The 25,156-nt window shown below is 41.7% G+C and overlaps 1 protein-coding gene across 1 annotated transcript in view; it reads left to right on the forward strand.

The window, feature by feature from the left end:
- The first annotated feature begins 2,941 nt into the window (after nt 1–2,941).
- PPP2R2B (protein phosphatase 2 regulatory subunit Bbeta) overlaps nt 2,942–25,156 on the forward strand; it is a 301,174-nt gene continuing 278,959 nt past the window's right edge. The window contains exon 1 of the mRNA XM_036240945.1: nt 2,942–3,262. Coding sequence (XP_036096838.1) covers nt 3,235–3,262 — 28 coding nt within the window. The 5' untranslated portion in view covers nt 2,942–3,234. The remainder of the gene's footprint in view (nt 3,263–25,156) is intronic.

Raw genomic sequence — 25,156 nt, forward strand, 5'->3', positions numbered from 1 at the left:
TTATCCTCACCCGAGGACATTTTTGCATTTATCTTCAGATAGAGTGGGAGGGACTGAGAGAGAGAGAAATATCGATGTGAGAGAGACACATTGAGTGGTTGCCACCCACACGACCGCAACTGGGGCCAGGGATAAACTGCATCCGAGGTATGTGCCCTTAGTGGGAACCGAACCCGGGACTCTCTGGTCCGCGGGCCGACACTCTAACCACTGAGCAACTGGCCAGGGCCTAAATTTGATTTTTAAAAAGTCCTAATCCACACATCTAAGAAGTTCAAAGAATTCCACATAATATACATACGAATACATTTACACCTTGACACATCATAGTCAAACTGTACAAAACCTCAGCCAAAGACAGATCTTCAAAGCAGCAAGACAAAAATGACTCGTCATGTATAGGCAAACATCAGTACAATTACGAACTGGCTTCTCATCTAAAACCATGGACGCCGGAAGGCAGCAGAATGACACGTTCAGAGTACCCCTGCCACCAAAAAAAGAAAAAACCTCACCATATTGTCAAACAAGAATTCTATAGCCAACCAAACTATTCTTCAAAACTGAAGGCAAAAAAAAACACATTCCCAGATCAACAAAGACTGAATAAATTTATTGCTAGTAGATTAGTCTTATAAGATATACTGAAAGTGGAAGTCCTTCCTTCAGAAAAAAGACACTAGAAGGCAGCAGAAATCCACAAAAAAATATGAAGACCACAGCAAAGAATAAATATTTGGGTGAGTATGAAAAATTCTATAGATATATTTTCTCATTTTTCCCCAACATCTTTAAAAGCTATAAGAATGTGTGAAACAATTATATTAACACTGTACTGTTGAGTTTATAACATATACAGATTTAATATACACGACAATAATATACAAAGAGAGTAAGAGGAAATGAAATTATATTGGAGCAGAGTTTCTATATTTTCCAGAATCAAATTAGTATTAATCTGAAGAAAGCTGTGATCAATTAAAATGCACGTTGCAATCCCTGGAGCAGCCACTAAGAAAATAACCCAAAAAATACAGTAAATCCACAGAAGAATTACAATGGCGCACTAAAAATAACGTGGTTTTCAGCACAAAGGAGGAAGTTAAGGAGGAACAGACAGTCCATAAAGACAGGAGAAATAACAGAAAATCAAAGGCAGGTGTTTGGTAAACATTTCTAGTCTTCTTGCCCTTGTGAGAATTTAGTAGAGGGGACTGGGTCTATAATGAGCCTAATGGGCGATATACATGATTTGTTGGACCCAAGGCAAAATGAAAATGCAGGCTCCCCTGTTGGAAAAAATATTCAGAATTTCAAGGTGGTGACAAAGGGTTAAGACAAGCGAGGGGTCATTTTGCGCACAGGGCCTTGTGTGACGACACAACTCTCATTGATAAAGCTGGCCCTAGCAGCAAGAGGAAATCACATCTCCTTTTTCACTCTCTCAGTAAACCTCCTCCCAGGATCCAGTCAGTCCCTCAGTTCGAATCTCTCCCTGTCGTTTTCTTCCCCATCCTTGTTTTAAAATCTCCAGCATTTGGGAAGGACCCATCCTCCATGACTAGAAGTCTAAGAGATTGGATTGAAGTTGTCGTATCATCAGGAGGCAGCTGTGATTACATTTTGCTACAGATTGTTTTGCATTAAAACCTGCAATTCTCTTATTTGTGCTGACATGATTTTCAAGGGCAGTTGTCCTTGTAAGCAAAGGCAGACAGGGGCGGGAGATTGTCTCAGAGAGGAATATCATTCTCTAAGTAGCTGGTATGTATTAATGTATTTATTTATCGATTGATTGATATTTTTTATTGATTTTAGAGAGAGAGGAAGGGAGACGGAGAGAGAGATAGAAACATCCATAAGAGAGAACATCAGTTGGCCGCCTCCTGCATGTCCCCCACTTGGGATTTGGCCCACAACCTGGGCATGTGCCCTGACCAGGAATCGAACCAGTGACCTCTTGGTGCATGGGTCGATGCTCAGCTGCTGAGCCACATCAGCTGGACATTAATTCATTTTTAAATGTTTAATATATATGAAATCCAAGTGTTTCTCACTGTCCTGATCAGCTTCCGGAGGGTCTAAGTGCAACTGCGCTGGGATGAGCAGCTCTGCTTGTTAGATTAGCCATCACTTCTTGGTCCAGCTGTGCAGTGATCTCATCATTCTTCATAATTGGGCTTTATGACGACCATGGACAGAACTAACTGGGCACAGTTCACTAGCGTCCAAGACACTGTTGGCGCTCTGTGACATCATGGCCCTAAATCAGGCAGGCCAGTTCTCTTCAGGTTTTGACAGGTAAACTTTGACAGGTTTGTGACAAGCTGGCAGGTGATCTCCTATGGTCCTTCAGACCACTGTCTTACTGTTCTTAAAAAAAAAAAAAAAGTGAATATGATAATGAACATGAAACAGAGTTGTTACCCATATCGTTTAGTTTCAAGTCAGAGAAAATCTGCCTGAAAACTGGCGTAATCCAAAAAAGGAATTTAGGCTCTTGTGTAGCCAAAGAATCCAGTTGTCTTTGAAGCAAGACTTGATGAAGTGGCTCAGCTATGTCATGAAAACTTCACTCCATGTTTCTTCTTGGTGTTCTGTGGGCTCTTGCTTAATCCTAAGGCTGGATTCCATCATAGTTCCAGAATGATACCCTGCACCTTCTGGATCTTTCTTGTTCTACACAAACACTCAGCAAGTAAAGAGAATGTCCTTCCTCTCTGAGCCAGGAAGCATTTCCCCCAGAAGCCCTAGCCAGTATCTTCTTGTTTCTCACTGTCCTGAACCTAGTCTTAAGACTTGTCCTAATCACTGTGGCAAAACCATTGGGATGGGCTTATCGGCTTAAACCAGCCAGAGTTCTGTTCTCAGGCTGAGAGTAAGGTGTGTTTTCTCCAAGCACATGGGCTGCGTGCTTGTGCGTTCCTGGATGGAGGGAGATAGATACTGTGTGGTGAGAGAGTTAGCGCAGCAAAAGCCCACTACCCCACCAATGGGAAACATGGACTATTGTGAAGTCAGTAGACACCAGGCCCTGAGTTCCCCCCACCCCAGATGACTTGGAGCCCAGGATGTTGAAGAAAGCTGCCAGGAGGTGCCAAGAACACTGGGCTGCCACCTACCATCTGGCTTGCCGTCCACCATGTGAGTAACACCAATATAGATGAAAAGCCACCGCACGTGCCCCGTTGTGGATATCATCCTGGCGCTGAACTAGGAGGTTGAGTCCTGGAGATGTGTTTATTTTCTGATGTAAAAAAAGGTAAGGGGGAGCTTTTATTGACATTTTGGGATACCCAGTACTCATAATAACCCATAACATCATACACACCTGGGAAAAATACACAGAAACTCAGAAGCTGCAAAGATTGAACCTGAACTACCAAGGGGATGCAGAAATGAATTGCTATTAAGATATTCCTCTACAGAACTTATATGCATGTATGCATAACCATGGAGATAGACAACAATGCTGGGGACAGGGAGGCGGGGGGTAGGGAGGATCGGGAGGAGGGTGTCAACGGGGGAAAAAGGAGAAACATCTGTAACAAAAATAAATTAATAAAAAAAAATTTTTTTAAAGATATTCCTCTATCCCACTGCCATTTATCAATGTCTACTACGTACTTGGCCCTGACTTAGGCACTGCAGGAGATAGGGACAGGTCAGCATGGTGTTTCGGAACACAGGCTTTGGAGCCTTTCAGACCTAAAAATGACTTCCAGCTCTGTCACTCAGCCTCTTCAAATCTGAGTTGCCTCGTGTTTGTCATGTGAGGACGTACCCACTTTAAACAGCTGTTATGAATATTAAGTGACAAAAATGAAATAAACTGAAGCACTCACCCAAGTGACTGGCACATTTATATTCACAAGAAACGGTAAACATCTTAATCACAATTATTATTCTTCGTTGCTATTGTTGTGGCCATCGTTACACCGGAAAGACTAGAAATACACAGTTTCTGCCACTGAGATGCCTGCGTAGAAGGGGGACGTGAATGTACGGAGGTAAAGAGCGTCAGAAAAGAAGTAGCGATGAAATGCATAAAACTCTGCGGGAAGGTGAAATTCTTCTCTGGATGGGGAGCTGAGACGCCTCCGTGATAGGCATTTTACAGGAAGCAGCTAGTGGGACTGTGTTTAACCTAACGTGACATCTTTCGGGCCTTTCCTCTTATGTCTTTTAAAGAAACCAGGTCTTAAGCGTCAGTACAAAGGTCGAAAGAGTGAGCTACATGCGTGACGTGGACACATGCGCTCTGCAGAGAGAGCGAGGAGCAGGATGTCTCCACTGCTCCGGCTGCCTCACGGGGCAGATGGGGCTGCCGTGGCTTGTCCACGTGGCCAAAGGGGGAGCTGCTTGATTCATAGCTTCGTTGGGGTTATTAGATTATACTCCCAGAGGCATTTGGTAATCTGTTTAACTGAGCGCACTCATTTGTCTTGTTTGCTGACTACTTAGCAGATGGATTTGTGATTTTGGTAATTACTGTATAAACGTTAATAAGACATGATATCTTTTATTAATTAGTACTTCATGTGGTTTGTTTTTCAAAACATCAAAAACTAGATGACTTAATGAGTCACCAGTATGAGTTTTGCAAAATTAGCATTTGGAGGTTATTTATTCTAGAATGGCTTTCCCCTCTCTCTCTCTCTCTCTCTCTCTCTTTTTTTACTCAAGAACAAAGACCAGAACCACTGTCTTATACTCCGAACCCTAGAAAGGGCTCATTTGTTCTGCTCAGTCAGAAACTGCTTCATTTTGCTCATTCACACATTTTCCCTTTACTTCTCTCCAAAGAGGTTTTGATGTTCAAAGGATAAAATACTTTCAGAGACGTCAAGTTATGCCTGAAGAATAATTTTCTAACAGAATTAAATGAGATTTGTACCTGTGTTTTGGGGGGGTCAATGGGTACTGCTGGTGTATCCACCCACCCTACCTCCCTCCACACACACAGCATAATAGGACACACGTTACGCTAAAGGCTGGGAACAGGTCGGTAGAAGCTTCGTCCTGCTCCGTGGCTTTCTCCCCCGTGACCAGCCTCTTCCTCCCTACACACAGGCATCCGCAAGCCATCATGAAAAACCACTTCCTAGTAGGGACTGGCAGTCAAGCAGTTATGTAGCAAAGAAGAGCATCATTTCTGGGGTAACTCGGTAGGAAAGTACTCTGAACAAAGCAATAAGGTGGCATGTGGTTACCGCCCTCCCTGAAGAACTCATTTAATGACTCCTAGGAAGGTACAATTTCCTTTAAAGACCCAGATGCCCAGGGCGCTTTGAACTGTCTGCACAGCCCGTTGCTGACAGCTTCAACAAGCATTTCTTGAGCACCCACTGTGTGCCTCACACTGCGTGGGGCCGGGGAAGGCTTCAGAGTGTGCCTGGCAAAGACAGCCGGTGCCAGGAGGGGTGTACAGCTCGTGTTGTTGGTTGTTACAGGAGCAGGCATGACGCTGTCTTGCTTTTGCACTAAACCGAAGCCAGCAAATAGACTCACAGGAAGAGACTGCTAATCTCTCTGTCCAGCTGCCTTTTCGGGAACTAAATAAACCCAATCATTACTATCACTTTCATTTACTAAGTGTCGATTATGTGCTACACATTATGCTAAGTATTTTCCATACACTTTCCTCACAAAAAAACCTTTTGGTAATGATGTGTGTTTATAAGCCCATTATATAGGTGAAATTTATGACTAAGATGTTAAGTGACTTAGCAAAGATCCCATGGCTATTCATTGGCAGAGCTGCCATTATATACAAAGTAGATTGTCTTAATTTTGAAAAGCAATGTTTAATCCAATGGCTTTTTGTTTTTGTTTTTGCCTTATTACAAGCCACAAAGTTGGGACTACTGATCTTTTCTCAGAGTTGCTATTCTGGCATAGTTTACAGATTAAACATTGGGCTTTTTACCTGACCACATAACAAGAATCTGGAGAGATCGGCTGGCTGGCCACAGGGACACCTTTATAAACTGTGTCCATCTGGGACAGGTGGGTCTCTCAGTGACATCTCATCAGAAGTATGCATGGACGCAGTTGGCTGCCGCCCCACAGTAGTGGGCACGGTCCGGGAGAATGTGGGGATGGCTGCAGCGTGTCTCAGCTGCCTGGTCTGTGGCTTTGGCTCTGTCTTTGTTGCCTGGGCAACCTCTCTCAGAATGTGAGAAACTCCCCAACATCGATCTGTGGGGAGGACTAAAAGATGTAGCTATAGGTCACCAGTCAGCGAGTACCACCTGTAGCTGAGAGACAGAAACAATGTTTCGGGGGCATATAACATCGTCGCCCGGTAGGATTCAGAATCGCCCAGCCTCTCTCCTGTAGCTCTGACATCAGACGGGAGAAAGGGCATCTCCCTGATCTCCAGCAGCATTCGCTACTCTCTTCGTCCCTGAGAGGAATATTCCATAGTAAGCGTCTTGACGCTTCCTCTTAGCACTGGAGGAAATGCTGAGAGGGCCATGCTGCAGAGTGATTGCACACATGGGGAGAAAAATCCATCTGGGGTCCAAAGCTTGGCTTCACCATTTGCTAACCGTGTGTCTTTGGGCACGTTATTTAACCCCTCTTAACCTGTGTCCTCATCTATGAAATGGAAATGCTCATCTAGAGATTCCGCGTGTCACTGATTTCCATTCACTTATTCAGGAGCTACTCAGGTGGCAGGATTCAGCTAGATGCTAGGGACGCAGTGGAGAACAGAAGGCCTGGTTCCTGCCAGCCTCCACAGGGGTCAGATCTGGCAGGAAAGGTACATATCTCACCGCAGGTCACTACAGGTACAAAAGAGGAAGTTGGATGAATCATGGAAGGCAAACAACTGGGGTTACCCAACCTAACTTAGGTAAAATTGGAGTCAAGCCTCCCCCAAAAAGATTTAAAGATTGAAGGAAAGTTTGAGTTAGCCAGGAAAAGGGGGAAGAAATGTGGCAGCAAGGGAACATACTTAAAGACCATGGAAACGTTGGAAGAGCCATACATGTTTGCATGTAGAAGAGACCAGGCCCTTTAAGAGAGGTGCAGAGCAGTACCGTGCGAGGCGGACAGAGATGCAAAGGCTGGTGGAGGCTGAGAGGGTCTCGTGAACTCAAAGACATTTGGACTTTATCCTAAAGGAATGGGGAGTCCTTCAAGGATTTAAATGGGGTGACATGTGGAGGAGTTGTGAGGATTAACTTAAATAATATACACAAAGGCTTAGCATAGGGTTAGTGCCAAGTCACCATTCAATAAGTGGTAGGAGCTGCCATCATCATCACCAACACCATCATCACCAATACCTTCATCACCAATACCATCATCACATCACCATCACCATCTTCATCTTCTTTTCCTTCGGCTTCTTACTCGTAGTATTACCAACTTCAGTTCAAAGGTACAAATCCTGACGTGTACCACAGAAGAAAAGTAGGTAGTTTGTTACAGAGGAAACATTAATTCTGAAAGGCCATCCTTGACAAAAGACAGAAGGCCTGGGAAGCCCAGAGGCAAATTTCTCTCCATCTCCGCTCTCCTCTGTTTCTCAGCTCCTCTGCGTGGCTGCCTCCTCAGCGAATTCACATGCTTCTTGAGCAGTGAAGTCATCCTTCTTCCTGACAGTCCTGTCACTTTCATAGTGGTTTCTTTGCCAGAGCTTAAATACAAAAATGCAGGTGGACCGGATTATATGTTTTCCTAGAGCAGGCGGCGAGGGGGTGGAATCCTAACACACAAAGTTTGAGAGAGCACCTGTGAAAAGCACAGGTAAGTGGCCAAATGATATGGGTTTGTATGAGTTTGAGATGAATCACCTCTGTTTTGACTGAGGGGAGATGTTACATTGCTTGGCACTTTGCTGTTAAATAATTTGCATCCTCGGATAGCAAATAAAATGGACAGGGCTCAGCAAAGAAGAACTTAACAGTTCTAAGTTTATTGGCCTGTTCATCCTCCTCCTCTTCTGATCTGGCTACATCTGGGTTATGAACTAAGACTGGACTTGAGGGTTGACATGGTTGAAATCAGAGGTCACCGTATTAGGGGCAATGTGGACTGAAAATCAAGAGACAGATGGTCAATTAGGTTCCGAAACCAACTCTGACATTAATTGTATATCTTTGAAAATAACTTTGAACCTTTCTCTATGTAAGGATGCTTATCTGTAAAATGAATTTCTTAACCGCATGCAGTTAGACACCATTGATAGACACCAATGAGCAGGACACCTTTGGGTGAGGGGGCTCTGAAGAATGTACCACCAGCAATGAGGTACCTACAGGCACTTGGTGAGAAAAACACAAACACAGATAATGACATCTAGGACAGTATACATCTCAAAGAGTGTCGAGGACAAAGAGGAGTCAGTACAGTTTAGCTGTGGGACATAGGCTTGTAATCAGACATATCTGGCTTAGATTACTGGCTCTGTCACAAACTAGCTGCATGCATTCACTCATTGATTCCATATATTTGGATGCCAGTCATATGTCAAATATTAGATTTGGCTATGGGTGTACAGCAGCGACCACAACAGAGAAAGAAGAAAGGAACCAACTTGCTTTATTCCTCTGTTGCTCTCTGCCAGTTGTGTGTACTTGTAATCATATGATTAACTACATGTATGATGAGACCACACTATACCCTCAGAGAGGTAGAACATTCTCTGACTGGTCAAAAAAATAGGTGACATCTGGTTAGAATTTCCTTTTGTATTCTTCTGGCTTGGAAAGAATTTGAATAACTCAAATACCTCCTGGAAATATTAACCCTTTGCATATTTTTGTCGTAGATAATGTGGTGGTTTAAAGAAAAACAACACACAGATATTGGATCCCAACTATGGGCCAAATGCTATAGAGACCATTTCAATGTGAAAAAGCATTGAATGCCTTTTATATTACAGTGTTATATTAATGCACGGTCTTCAAGGGGCTTTGGATGGGGAAACACAGCTGGCCCCAAAGTGAAAGTCATGTATCTGAAAACCCAGTCTTGAAAGCAGGACATCACCACCATTCCTAGAAGGGCGAGAGGCATTCAGGATACTGATGTGTAAGTTTTCCTAAAGGGATTTGACTCTCGATAGCAAAAAGGGATGAGAAAAGAAAGATGTAGTAAGCGTGTTGGAATGGAGGTTTCCTTTATTTTGTTTTTTCAATAATGACTTTTAAATACTCACAAGGAGACAACACGCACAAGAATTTGGGCAGAGGGGAAGAAGCCAGCAGCAGTTGCTTTTTGCTGTAATGGGTCGAAATATAGCACACGGACCAAAGAATATGGTGTCTTGGCAGGAGAGAAAGGGCACGCCGTCCATGGGTCAGTCATTAAGGATGTATAGTGATTAGGGCAGATTCCTAATATGGAGCGTGATAGCTGTGCCTGGAGTGACAGCTGAAGTCATGGTGAAGGAACAGCACCTTCATGACATAGCCTTAATGGCCAGGGAGCTGAAATATCACAGTGGAAATTGTCATGAAAAAAATAGTCATGGGGGAGGAAATATGTAAAATGAGTGTGTGTATGTGTGTGCGCGCACGCAGGGAGGAAGGATGACTTCTTTAGTTTGATGGGATGGGAGAGGGGAGATAAATGAATGAGAGAGAGCTGTAAGAAGCATGTTTTTTGTTGCATGTCAGGATGAGTAATACAAAGGGGAGACAGTGGAGGAGTCTAAATAGGATGGTATGATTTGATTTCCATTTATAAAAATGCTTTTCTCTAGCTCGTTGGCAAAGTGTGAATTTCAAGGGGCCACGGTGTAGGCAGGAAAAGGGATGGAGATGGTGATGGAGGCTTGGACCAGAGTGGTGGCAGTGAAAATAGATAGGATTTCTCTGAGGGCTGCGCATAAAGTAGGATCTGCGATAAAATAGGGTGGAAGAGAAAAGAGGAAACAGACCACCTTGGATTTTAGTTCTAGAATGTGTACATTACCTGGGGCATCCCGACAAAAATGGCCTCTGTGGAAGCCACTGTTCATTCTAGTGCTGAATGTGGTGGGCTAGTCAAGGACATACTTTTGAGCTAGAGAGAGACTTGGAGTATCTTGACCCTTAATTTCACCACACCAGATGCACCAGCTCCTGCAAGGTCTCTTAGGAGCTCCCATTTGGGATAGTAAAGCCTCTTTTGACATCACCATGTAGCCAAGGGGATGGCTTTGTTCATAAAACTCAATCCTATAATATTTATTCACCAGTACACGACCCTTATTTGCCATTGTCTCCTTCCCTGCTATTTCGGTCAACCTGGCTAACAACACATATTTACAACAACAGCTTCACTACTTTATTTGGCTGTCCCGTGGTCCCCAGACATGGAGTACTGTACTTTTGATCCAACGTTGGACATCTGCATATGTGGAGGGCTGACTTAAATTATATGCAAATTTTTGACTGCATGGTGAGCCAGGGCCCCTAACACTGACATTGTTCAAGGGTCAACTGTATTTTGTTAGCAGTTTGTGCCATGAGATTAAATTTAGAGATAATGGTAAATATATCCTAAAGTTGGAGGTCAGCATATTTGAGAAATGGTGCCCAGGAAAACATACGGATCATTAACTTTTAGATGTGACCTTTATACAGGTTATAATGAGGTGCCAGGGTGCAGTCCAATGGGACAGTTATGTCAACTGTCACCATTGCTTCCTAAAGGACCCCATGGTGGTCTCCTCTGAGTCCGTGTTACACAAGCTTGACAAATAAAAACCATGCGGCTTCTTTTCATTTTATGTTGCTCATGATAGAAGGCTCTCTTTAGGGGACAAAGAAGATATACTGCAATAAATCCCAAATAGTGTAACATTCAAAAATGTCAATATTGGTTTAAAATGATTGCATCATTTTCTGAAATAATGATTTGTGTGAGGAATGTCATGAATTATAATTAATTTACATATGCATTAAAGTCCACTTGCAAGGAAACCCTTTTTTCTCTTTCAAACATTGGAAATTAAATATTTATACTTGTTGTGATTTCGTATATACATAGTTAATATTGCCTCTCAAAGACACCTGCTCTCCACCATATGTCATTTTCTCTGCTGATTCTTTATAACCCATAGATTTGGAGTTAGGTTGGCCCCAACTGAAAATTCTACCAAAGGCTATGTAACTGGAGAGTGGAAATCATGAGCTAATTCATTTCAGTAGAACATAGGAGGTAAATGAGGCATAAATAGTCCCCTGGCTTCTAAGAATCTCTCCTTACAGTTTAATTCATTAAAGGATTTGAGTTTAGCTTTTAATCTATGAACCTGAATTATTGAGTGGTGACCAAAATATATTCATTGTGTTTATTTGAGATTATGACCAAGTTCCTCAAGTTCTCCATGTCTCAATTTAAATCTCATCTTTTCAAATGAGAAATAAGCATGTAAGTCAAGGACCATGTCCTGGGTGGGGTCCCTGGCTAAAGGTAAATAGATTAGGAGGCTGAAAGAGTTGTTTTAATGTGACAGATTTAGAAAAATCACTGAAACCCAGCAAATCAGAAAATAGAGAGCCCTAGGATGTGAAGAAAAGTTCAGTCTTCCTGAAAATACATATTGGCCTCCATTTCTTTCCATTCTTACCCACCAGAGATCTTCCTTCAGTGTTTCTGCTGTGGATAGGGCTAGTTTGAAAGTTTGGGCTACAGCGACCAGTTACTCTAATGAGAGACAGTCAGCCCCAAGGATTCCTCCCTGTTGTTCTCAAACACAGGGCCCCGCCTCCTGGCCAGTTGCAGATGAAGGAGACCTTTTCCAAATGCCAATCTGTCTTTCCTTCTCCCTTCTCCCAACATCCTAAATAATGATAACAAGAACAAGCATTTATTTAATGTTTTGTTTTAACTTGGCTCTCTCAATGCTTCTGAGTAGACAAATAGACACTTTGAGCCAAATTGAAACTCATTCTTGCCTCCAAAACATCTTACTCTCATGAGCACACCATCTCTCCAAAGGACAACTGCATTTTCAGAATGGCCTGAAATGTAGCAGTAGACAAGTATCTGACTACAGAGCTGAACACAAGGTATTTTTAGCAACATTTTCTGCATATTAAGTCATAGTTTTTTGGACACAAATGGGATTTAAACATACCAGTATACAACCCCCAAAAGAGTATGGGACCTGTCTGTCTTTTTTCCTATGATATTTCTATTCCAAAGTAGTACTTGGCACATAGGAGACACATATTAAGTGGTTGTGATGAATGAATAAGTGAATGAATGACCAAATGAAGAAAGAGTTGAAAGAACAAAAGAAGAGATTATGGACTGTATTGCCTCTTTGCAAATGTGCAGAATGCTTCAATATCCGCCCCCCGATTCTTGCTCTCAGCCATTGAAAATACTGGTTTTTCTTCCCTTCACTCTTCATGTGTACAACTCCTACTCATTCTCCAGGCATTAGCTCAAACGTCACTGCATTCAAGACGTGACCCCTGATTCCTCAAATGTCAAGATCACTTTCTTTAGGATATTTTGTATATCAACTATCTTAGGAAACTTAATATCTGCTTACTTAAATCTTTGTGCACGTGATTTGCCCCCTGCTATGCTGAGCGAACCCTAAGTGCAGAGAATGTACCTTTATTCGTTGTATCCACCCCAAGTTTAGTGTTCTACCCATTCAAAGTGTTCAACAGACATTTGTGAGCTAATAAATATGCAAAGAAGATGGCTGCACATAGAAGAAAATAAGACCTTCATGTGACCATGTCAAGAGAGGAGTCATTTGGGGTCACTAGGAGGGAAAACAAGTAATAAGAACTTGTGATATTGTGACATAAGTCTTCTTATAAAATAAGAAATATGTATATTTGATCTTCATCTTCATTTCTGTCCAGAGCTCCCAAACCCTTGGGATTTTCTAAGTAATGAGAGCCATTAAAGTATCTTTTGTTATGTTAATGAGGTGACTTTTGAACTGCACCTGAGAGCTGGGGCCGGTTGCAGGTGGAGCCAAGTATGTGATTAGAGTTGAAACTTTCAGTCTCATGTGGTTGACCTGGGGGAGGGGAGAGAACAGGACAGGAGAAGGAGATAGAGTTCAATCACCAATGGCCAATGACTTAGTCAATCATGCCTGTGTAATGAATGCTCAGTAAATTTAAAAAAGAACAGGGTTTGGAGAGCTCCCTGCTTGGTAAACCTGTGGAGAGTTGGGGAGAGTGGTTAATTTGGAGAGGGCACACGAGCTCTGTGCCCTTTCTCCATACCTTGCCACGTGCATCTCTTCTCTCTGGCTGTTCCTGTGTTATATTCTTTTAAAATAACCCAGTTGTCCAGGAATCAAAATATTTCTGAGTTCTGTGAGCTGCTCAAGAAAATTAATCAAACCTTAAGGGGGGGGGCGGTCTTTGGAACCCCCAATGTACAGGTCAGTCAGATGCCATGGTGATGACCTGAACTTGCGATTGGCATCTGAAGTGGGAAGAAGGGCCAGGGCAATCTTGTAGGACTAAGCCCTTAGCCTGTGGAATCTGATGCTGTCTCTGAGAAGACAGAGTTAGAGTTGAGTTGAATTGTAGGGCACCCCAGCTACTGTCCAAGCATTGCTCGGTATGAGGAAACTCCCACCACACACAAGTTGGAATTGGTCCCAGACCTGTTAGAACTGTTAATACAGAGGCAATGGTCACCCTCGTAAGGTAGTGCCGTGTGCTGACTGAGCATAGCCCTATCCAAGATGGGATAATGGCAATGCTATTTCTATATCATTGATTAAACAGTTATTTGGGGAATAATTGATTACAAGTTGCTATGTTGAAGATAAATGGCCAGTCAAAGCAGAAAGTGTCCCTGTCCTCTTGGAGTTTAATATCTAGTGAGAGAGAGAGAGCGACAGTCATCAAATAACCAGACAAATAAATGTGTAAACATACAACTGTGATTTATTTTAAAAGCTAAGAATGTATCTGACATATCTAATCTGGGCCATAAGGAAACAATTGTTGAAGTTTAATATGAAGGGTGAAGCAGAGCTAACTATGTGAAAAGGAGTGGTAACCATTTTAGAGTGAGAACAGCCTATGCAAAGTCCCTGTGGTAGGCAGAGGGAAGTGGAGAGTGATGCATTCAGTAACTCAAAAGAAGACTGTGTGATTGGAGTACAGGGATTTTCAGAAGAGTATTAGAAGATTTTTCTAGAGAGGTATGCAGGGATCAGACCATGCTAGGCTTGGGGTACATGTTCATGATCTTATACTTTATTCAAAAAGAAGCATAAGAAACCACTAAGAAGCATAAGACACCTTTATGGCTCGTAACACTGAGGGTAACACAATCAAATTGCATAATACAACATAATTGTTTTAGTCAGCACGTCGGCCACAATAAAATACCATAGACTGAGTGCCATAAGCAACAAATTTATACCTCAAAATTCTAGAAGCTGAAAGTCCAAGATGAGGGTTGTGGCATGATCAGGTTCTGGTGAGAACTGACTTCCAGGCTTGTAGACAGCTGCCTTCTCACACTGTCCTCACATGGTAGAGAGAACATCTGCTCCTATCTCTTCTTATAGGATGCTAACCCCATCATGGGGGCCCCCCTCGCATGACCTCATCTAACCCTAATCACCTCCAAAGGTTCATCTCCAAATACCATCACAGTTGGGAGTTAGGGCTTTAACCTATGAAGGAAGGGGGGCTTACAGATATTCAGTCCATAACAGTAATATATTATTAATAGTAATATCATTGAACATTTACTGAAGCTATGTGCCAAGCTACACCCTCACTACATCACGAGAGGAAGGTTGCGAGTATTAAGACACTTTTGCAGATAAGGCAACTAACATTCATAGGTCAGGGTCAAGACTGCAGTGAAGCAAGCTGGGAAGGAGTTGTTCCCTGGTGGAGTCATGCCACGCCCTGAGAGTGAAGACCTTACGTTTTGCTCACTAGATACCTCACCCACCTTGCCCTGTCTCAGATCTTGAAGAAACCTGTCCTGGATTACTTCGCAGTTTATAAAAGATCAAGCGAGGTTTTGAACTGAGGACTGTAGGTCTCTTTCCATTATTTTCTATCTCAAACATTTTCTGAATTTTCTACTACTCTCCTCATTTGCGGGCTCCCATAAAAATGAAATTCTCTGTGATGAAAGATTAAATTAGGTTTCACCATCGTACATGGCTAGACTCAGCTGCAACGAATTTAGAGAATGAAAGCTGATAACATATAGAATTCATCCATGGAACCGACGGTCTCCACATTATTCAGACGATGAGAAAGAAGGAGTCAAATATTTAAAAAGTAAACAGGTTTTTCCCATTAATATTCAGCCAACAAAATGAAAATTAAATCTTCTAGCTGCAATTAGATAAATGGATGTCAGGCAGATATGAGGCTACTAAAGAAATTAGCCATGGGGTAGTCCTTAATCTGTTTGGGCTTTTTTGTGTGTGTGGGATGGTAGAAATTTAATCTGTTATCAGCACAGGTATGATTGAATTATTAATAATAGTGTGCAAGGCCACCTAGAAACCAGAGCTTGGGGACTTTTAAATCTATTCTAATTGAAACAGGGAACCAGCAGACTGGAAAAGACCCTGACTCTTCTCGAGATGTGTCACAGCATGTGACACAGGACACGTGGGGTCTGCAGCTCAGTGGCAGCTGCAAGCTGACCTTTTGGCAAATTTAATCTGCAAATGGGCTCCTGTTTAAGGTAGTTTATGCCTTCCATGATTAAGGAGGCTTCCTTCTATATTTTGGAAAGCCTAGTTCAAAATATTTCTTGCCAGAGTATTATGCAGATTGTCTAACTAACAGGAAGATGATGAACGCAAATAAATCAGATTTTAAAATGAAAGCCTTTAGTGGCCTCTTAAGAAGACAGTAATACATGCATAATTGTGAGGAAAAAAATGCTCCCAGATCATCAAGATAAGAGAAGGGTCACGTTGTTCCTTGAAGCGCTTGGAGTGTGCTGAGGTTAGAATAAAAATCTAGGAGCACCCCAGAAGATAATGAATTCAAGAACCACTCAACTTAATACTAAACTACTCATTTCCTGTGGTTTTTATCGGGGTAGAACATCATATTCTAGGAGAATGAATGAGTTCCTCATGGGACCCCGAGTAAGTCACTTAATCTCTCAGTGTAAATTTCGATTGTGGGAAGAGTTGGTGGTTAGAAACAGCTGGGGTCACTGACCCTGCTTCTTCCTGTGACCTCCCCCTGCCCTCCCTCACCCGCAAGGGAACACCTCTCCCACTATTACTTCTTATGGACCATCTGCTTTTCTTTGGTGACTGTATCCAGGAGCTAAACTGAAGGATCTTAAAATAAACCTAGGAAGTTAGAAACATGGGTTTTACGTTGGGGAAAACCTGAGACTGAATCCTGGGTCTGGTATGTGCTCCTGGGTGAATTCCTCCACACTCCGGGTGTCAGCTTCTTCAACTGCAACTGAGAACAATAAAATACATCTTCTGGGGCTGTGATCCCAGGCTCTTTTAGTTCACGGAGTCCTTACTGCCTCAGTAATCGTTTCTCGGAGACCCTATGTCAAAAGGAGTAGCCAACAATTTCTTTCTTATGTAGTTAGGTCCTAACAACTTAATATATATTTACATCCAAACAATTTAGTAGAAGGTTGAAAAAATAAATATTGAGAGAAAAGAGATATTTCAATTAAAAAAATTTTTTTCTTCGTTGATTTTTAGAGAGAGAGGAAGGGAGAGGGAGAGAGAGACAGAAACATTGATGAGAGAGAACATCGATTGGCCACCTCCTGCATGCCCCTCTCTGAGGGTTGAGCCCACAACCTGGGCATGTGCCCTGACCAGGAATCGAACTGGCAACCTCTGGGTGCATGGGTCGACACTCAACCACTAAGCCACACTGGCTGGGCAAGATATATTTTATTTACTGTTTAACCACAAGTACTTGTTAATGGGATGTGTGTGCCTATTGAGCACCACACAGTTTCTTGAACCTTGGATTCAGATTTGCTCTTCTATCAATTTCCCCACCATACTTGGTTTTAATCACAGCACCGCGAGAACGAAGCTCTGTGAAGACATGACACAGAGTGCAATCTGATGTTGGAGCTGTGATCTACCTCAGGCTAACGGTTTGCATGGTGTCTGACAGGCATGCCTTCCTCACAAATGTACAGTCTGCCACAGCACCCGAGTTGGCCACAGTGATCTGAGGCAACTCATGTCACCTTGGGTGCCTTAGTTTTAGGGATCATATCATCTGAATTTAGCAAAGAAAATGTGTAGAATGTATATAAAGAACTAGACTTTGGCAAGTGCATGAAATGCTACCTGAGATATTCTGCTCTACAGATGTTCTCTGTGATCCCATTACAAGGAGGAAGAACGTGGTTTTCCTCCTAGGGAATCAAATGCTCCCCTTGCCCTTAGCACCTGCTCCAACTTCGTGAAGACCGGACAGCGCCTAGATGCTGCTGCACGCTTGGCCCTTACGTAATGCCAGTAATCCCACAAACGTTCTTTGACTATCTGCTACGTGAAAGTTTCTGTGAGAGGAATATAAGCCAACCTTTGAGAACACGAATATGGAAAACATTCACTGGGACCAGGGTCCTGGAGAAGCTCGGGGAGAAAGCGCTGCTTGCGCACGGCCTTCAGGAAAGGGATGGGAGATGGTTTAAATTATGGTCACCCAGTCCACCACCTCACTGCTACAAAAATGCGGCTTCATTTCTTGTTTTAACTTCCACTTAAGCTGATGGCAGAAGATGTAGTCTTGCAGATTCACGGTGATCCACTGACTTTCAGATTTAAACTGATCGTTTAGGGATTAAGCATTTTATTTCACACACACCCAACCCTCTTTAATCTTTCCCCACCCTTTGCTCCATCCTCTGTCTTCGTGGGATCAGCAGAGGAGTACCTCACCTTTTCTGGTCTTCCAGATAGGCCCCTGTCCTTGCAGCACCCCCTGCTGGCTACAACTCCTCTTGCCCCCACTTCAGACGTATCCCAACAGGTATTAGGCATCTTGTCCTCCCAGGTTTATCCTCTGCTAGAGGTGTGACTCATTCTGTACTCCCTCCAGGTAAAATTTATCTTGACTGGTCTATCCCTGTGGGTCTTCTTTGCTGTAAAATGTCCTTTTTTGTTTGTTCGTTTGTTTTAATCTATTGTGTGAGGTATAATTGACATTATAAAATTTGCTAGTTTTAAATACACAGTTCAGCCTGGCCGGTGTGGCTCAGTGGTTGAGCGTCGACCCATGCAACTAGAGGTCACCGGTTCAATTCCCAGTCAGGGCACATGTCCAGGTTGTGAGTCCAATCCCCAGTGGGGAGCATGCAGGAGGCAGCCAATCAATGTTTTCTCTCTTTGATGTTTCCTTCTCTCTCTCCCCCTCCCTTCCTCTCTCTCTAAAATCCATAAAGAAGAAAATGTTTTAAATACACAGTTCAGTAAAATTTGGTAAGGTCAGACAGGCTTGTAACCATCATCACAATTATTATATCAAATAGTGCTGCCCAATAGAAATATAATGTAAACCACATAGTGCAATTTAAAATTTTTCAGTGGCCACATTTTTTTTCCAACTAGAAGCAACAGGTAAAATTAATTTTAATAATATATTTTATTTAAATTAATGTATCTAAATATCATTTTGACATATAACCAATATGAAAATATATTTATGAGGTATTCTACATAATTTTTTCTGTTAATTATTTGAAATCCACTGTGTATTGTACTCATACAGAATATTGCAATTCAGAAAAAAAAATTTTATTAGAACCAGTTGTTTTATATTTAGATTTTATAAATTTCACAGTTGAAAAAGTAGTTGAAATGCCCAAGTTGGTCCAGACCAGTGTGGCTCAGTTGGTTGGGTGCTGTCCCATGCACCAAAAGGTTGCTGGTTCAATTCCTCATAAGGGTACATGTCAGGGTTTCAGGCTTGATCCCTGGTCAGGATGCGAACGGGAGGCAGCTGAGGTTTCTCCTTCTCTCTCCTTCTCCCTTCCTTTCTCTCTAAAAATCAATAATGATATTTTTTTTCATGCCCAAGTTGTTCCAAACATACTTAAAGTTTCTCATTACAACTTTTAACTTTACAACTTTACATTACATTACAACTTTATTTATATTTTAACATTACAACTTGTAACATTACAACTTTACATTCTCATTACAACTTTATTTATATTTGATTTAATTTAAATTACATATAATGAAAAATCCAGTCCCCCAGTCATATGTGCCATATGTCAAGCACTCAGTTAGCCATATGTGGCTAGGGGTACCATACTGGACAGTACAGAGGAAATTTCATCACCCCCAAAAGTTATCTTCTGCTCTTCTGAAATCACTCCCCTCCTCCCGCCATCTGGCACTAGCAGCCAATGATCTGCTGTCACTATAGTTTTTTGTTTTGTTTTTTTGTTTTTGTTTTGTTTTTTGCTTTTCTAGGATGCCATAGAAATGGAAGCATACACGTAATAGCCTTTCGTTTCTGAATGCTTTCACTTACTACATGTTGACTTTGAGACGTAACTATGTTGCATTTATTGGTAGTTCATTCCCTTTAACTGTGGAATAGCATTGCATTGTGTAGCTCCACAGCCCTCGCCGGTTGGCAGACAGGTGGGTTCTGGTTTGGTGCTGTTATGAACACTCAAATTCTTGTGTATTTGCGTGAATATATGTTTTTAGTTCTCCCAAACAAGTCTCTAGGAATGGATTGAATGGTGTGTGTTTCACTTTATAGGAAACTACCAAATATTTGCCAAAGTGCCATTTCGCATTCCTCCTAGCCCTGTGAGAGTCCCCATTGCTCCACATCCTCACCAACATATGACTCGGTCTCAGCAGTTCTACTGGGTATGCGGCGCTCTTCTTTACGGTTTGAATTTGCATTTCCCTAATGCCTAATCATACTGAACAGATTCTCGTGCACTTGCTTGCCACTTGTGTATTTCCTGTGGTGAAACATTTCCAACTCTTTTGTCCCCATTTTTATCGGGTTGTCTTTTTGTCATTAAGTTGTAAGAGTTGTTTCAAATAGGTTCAATACAAGTTCTTTATCAAATATGTTTAGTTTACATTTTCTTCCAGTCTTGGCTTGGCTGTGACTTTTTTTTTTTTTTTATGTTTACTAATGTTGATGTTTTTATCTGCTGTTGCTGACTGTGGTCCTGCAGTGACCTCCAATCCAATGTTCATGCACTTCTTTTTTTTTTTTTTTTTCCCATTGACCTTAGAGGAAGGAAGATAGAGACAGAGAGAGAGAGAAAAACATCAATGTGAGAAACACTGATCGGTTACCTCCTGCATGTGCCTCAACAGGGACTGCAACTGGCCGCCTCTTGGTGTATGGGACGACATGCCAACCAGCTGAGCCACACTGGCCCAGGGCTCACTCTTTTTGACCCCTGGCACCTTAGGGTGCACCTGCCTGTGCTTACTTATTTCTGCTTTGCTCTCGGAGCTGTAGGGGTTTCTGGCATTTTCTCCCCTCTGTTGAGGTTACAGGTCTCCAGGCAGATGTGCTCAGCCAGTCTATATGAACAGTTGTTACAACTGTCACTCAAGCACCACAGTAGTTAGACGTAACAGTTCTTCATCTCTAAGGTTATAACCTCTTTAGGCTTATACTTTAGAACCGGAGGTCCAAGTTCCCACTGCTGTCTGTGAGATTTTCCACAACCTTTCTGTAATTTCCATCACTCACCTGCCTATCCCAGGACTGGGCTTGATGAGCCTTGCCAGAGACTCAGGGAACATCCAATTTGGAGACCTGCCCTTCTGATCTTCCTGCTTTCTGACACATGGTCAGACTTTGGTCTCCTTTCACAACTGTGCTCTGATGCAATCAACCTGTATTTTTCCCTTTTTTTCTTCCTTGTAGAATAAAAGCCAAGCTTTCAATCTTCAGAGCGCTGGTGCTCAGTATTTAAAGCCAAGCTTTTGATCTTCAAAAGTCCTTTTTATTCCCCGCTTGGGCACCAGATTCTAAGATTAATATCTCTGCTCTAAGTCATAGAACTCTGGTTAGAAACTATGAAACAAGAATACAACACTTTGGTCCTTCTGTTTCTGCCTTCATTTTGAGTTGAGCGCACAGATAGACCCATCTCTCTCCTGCTCAGATGCTCCTTTCGAGGACAAGGAACAGTTACCTCTTAATTCTATCAAATATCCTGCTGCAGCTGGCTCTCAGTAGGCGAAGAAGATAGTCCCAGCAGAGACAAGAATATCATTAATGACTCAGAGACAGAAAAGCCACAGCTTATTTGGATAATGACAATAAAAAGTAGTTCTACGTTGATCCTGATACTGGCAGAATCGACCAATTATTGTGGTTATACTAGGTGCCAACTCTGGCTCAAGCCTTTTGCTTCAACTATCCTATAAGGTTGCTAATTATTATCCCCATTTTTGCTTCTGATGCCACTTTAACTTTCTCGAGGTCAAAAGTAACCAGCATCTCCAGGATGTATTTACACTCCAGCCCGATGTGGTTTTAAAGCATAAATTCTTAAGCATTAGAACAGTGGTTCTCAAACTATTTGAAAGTCCCTTGACAGCCTTCAAAATTATTGAGGACCCCAAAGAGCTTCAACTTATGCAGGTAATATAGATTCACATTTACTTTATTAGACATTAAAACTGAGAGATTTTACAAATGTTCATTAATATATCCATTACATATTAACATCAATAGCAAACTTTTATTAAAGAATTATTTTATTTTCCCACAACATTAGTAAGAAGAACAGTAATGCTTTATCGTTTTCATATATATCTTTAATGTCTGGCTTAAGAGAAGACAGCTGCATTTAGTCTGTACCGAACTCACATATACATACCTCCAGAAAACATCCCTGTCCCCTTGTGAGAGAATGAGGGTAAAAATGGCAAATAGAATCTTAGTATGGTGAACCCTTTTGGTCTATGGATCCCCTAAAGGGGCTTCAGGCATCCCTAGAGGTGCCCAGCCCACAATTTGAGAATCGCTGTGTTAGGATAACCACAAATATGTTGATGCCAGTGTGACAGAGATCTTTTATGTACCTAGGAGAGACAGGGTATGAACTGGGAAGTGTAGAGTAGGACCAGAGGGTGGTGACTAAGTTAAGAAGTTTGCATTTTGTTCTAAAAGCACTGCCAAATCCCTGACGGCTGTCAGCTTGATCAGAGCTTTGGGGGGGGGGGGGGGGCGGGGTTCGTCTGTCAATAAAATGGGTAGGATGGACTGCAGAGACTGGAGAAATGGAACCAGTAAGAATCCTATAGAGAGGCAGTATACTGTAAGTATATCTGGAGACCTCTTAGGATTTTGTGAAAAATAAATGTGTTTATTTATATAAAATGCAGAGAACAAAGCCTGCACCATAGTAAGCACTGTGTTAGAATATATACTAGTTATTATTGTAGCAATAGTACTATTGCTATTATTATTCATACTAAATGAGCAGTAATAAAGGCCAGAACTTGTCAGAATTAGAGAGACATTTTGCAATAAGGTTAATAGGATGCCGTTGCTGATTAGGTGTGGGGTGAGGAAATTGAAAATGACAAGATACAGAGATTTTGTCATTTGACTAACATAGGGACCCAGGATGTATGTTGACAAAGAATTGGTTCTCAGTAAGTATTTGGAAGTGCAGGAAGGAGAAGGAAAAAATGGAAAAAAGAGGACCCTTTTGGGAGAAGGAAGATGATATCTGAGTCTGTTGGTCTTGAGATGCCCATAGAACACACACACACACACACACACACACACACACACACACGATGAAGTCCTTAAGTAGGTAAAACCCTTAATTCATATCTCTCCTGTGCTTTAAGTTCTCCAGAGGTTTTTCATCACACCTTGGATTTTATTTTAATTTCTCCCTATAGCCTACAGGTCCAATAGGTAACGGTTTTAATTGCCTTTCCAATTTCATCTTGGGCTGTCCTCTTTTTCCATTGCTTCGGCTCAGTATTTTAGTTCCTTGAACCCCCAAGCTGTACCCCCACCTTGGGGTTCTTGCACTATCGTTCCCTTCCTTGTAAGGCACCACCCATCACACCAACCCTTCACATGGCCAGCTCTTGTGAATCAGCTGAAATGTTACCTCCTCGAGAGCCCGTCTCTGATCATGCTGTCCAAATCCGCCTCCCTCCCAACTCACATTCTTTTCTCTCACCGCATCCTGTTCATTATCTTCATAGACAGGACATTTCATGAGGACAGAGACTTTGTATTTCATTCATCATTGTTGACATCGTGCCTAGGGAAGATCCTCAGATATAATGCATATTGGTTTCATGAGTGAATAAATGGAATCCAGAAGACAGGTTGGAATAGAAAGAAGGCATTAAACTGTAGGGGAATCTGTGCTTTGGCCTGAATTGGTTTGTACTGATATTTTAAGCTAGCACCAATAAGCCAGCTATCTTTAATGGGAGCTTCTGGATCATTCTTCACTTCAAAATTGTATGTGCCCTGTTGTCAACTGGAACACAAACCTCTGAAAGTTGCCGGGTTAGCCACAATGACATAATGCTCCTATACAAATGGCAAAAGCCCGCCCCTTGCCTCAAGTCCAGTAAAGAATGACTCTCCCTGCTTCCACACTGCAGCTTCTTCGCCCTACATGCTAGTCTGCATGTGTGTGGTCAACAGACCAATAACATATTCTAGAAAAAGAATAGCAGATGATTTGGGTACATTTTCTGACTCTGCCACTTAGTCATTGGGTTGACCTATTAATAGATCTCATCTGTGAATGGTGCAAATAATACATTGCTTAAAGAAATGTTGATATTTCCAGTGAAGTATCAAACAAAGGAATGGCAAAGTTAAATACATTGTAGGTTCCCCACCCACTTAGTCCCTTAATTGAAGTACAGAATTCTTATTTGAAAATCATTCTCTCTTAGAAATTTGAAGCTGTTGCTTGATTGCATTTTCGGGACCAGTGTTTCTGAAGAGAAAATTCCGATGACAATCTGAAAATGATTACCATAGACGGGCTGTGTTTTCTTCCAGAAAACCGTCAGGATCTTCCCTTTATCCTTAGTGTTCTGGAAATTCACAATGATTATGTAGTTGTGGGTCTTTTCAAAATAATTAACATAGATACCCAATGGGTCCTTTCAATCTTGGAGACTCAGGTTCTTCAATTAGGGGAAATTCACTACAAGTATTTCTTTAATAATTACTTTTCTTTGGATTTCCCAATCAAAAGGGGGCTTTCTGGTAGTATTTCTATTAGTTGGCTATTGAACTTATAGAGTAATTTCTTTGGCTATTGGACTTACAGAATAATTTCTTTGGCTATTGGGACTTGTAGAATAATTTCTTAATTGTATTATCTTTAATATTTTATCTTAATGTCTTTTTCTTCGCCAGCTTTTTTGAGGTAGGATTGACATAAAAATTTTGTTTTTAAGGTGCACAGTGTGATAATTTTATATATGCATACATTGTGAAATGATTACCACAATCAAACTAATTATCAAACAAATTAACATATCCAGCACCTCCCATAATCGCTTCATGTGTTTTGTGAGAATACTAAAGTCTACTCTTTATTTATTTATCTTTACTGTTGAATATATTACAGATGCCCCCCATTTTCCCCCACTGACACCCCCCGACCCCCTACCACCCAGTGGCCTTCACTGCACTATTGTCCATGTCCATGTGTTATGCATATAAGTTCTTTGGTTAATCTCTTCCCACCACCCCCTTCCCTCTGAGATTCATCAGTCTGCTCCCTGCTTCCATGTAACTTTTCCTCTTTCAGTGAATTTCAAGTATACAATACACAGTAGGAACTACTATAGTCACCATGCTGTACAATAGGTCTCCAGAACATATTTCTCTAACAACTAAAAAGTTTTACCCTTTGAACATCTTTCTTTTTCTTCCAGTTTCTGGTAACAACTATTCTGTTCTTTGTTACTATGAGTTTGATTTTTTTCTTAAGTTTCCTATACGAGATCATACAATATTTATCTTTCTATGTCTGGCTTATTTTACTTAGAATGTCCTCTAGGTTCATTCATGTTATTACAAATGGCATGATTTCCTTCTTTTGTAAAGCTGAACAATATTCTATTGTATATGCACATAAAAAAGACTCTCTTCTTTATCCATTTATCCATAGACAGACACTAAGTTGTTTCCATGTCTTGGATACTGTGAATAATACTATAATGAACATG

This window comes from Molossus molossus, unplaced genomic scaffold (assembly GCF_014108415.1).
Source record: "Molossus molossus isolate mMolMol1 unplaced genomic scaffold, mMolMol1.p scaffold_m16_p_4, whole genome shotgun sequence".
Lineage (NCBI taxonomy): Eukaryota > Metazoa > Chordata > Mammalia > Chiroptera > Molossidae > Molossus > Molossus molossus.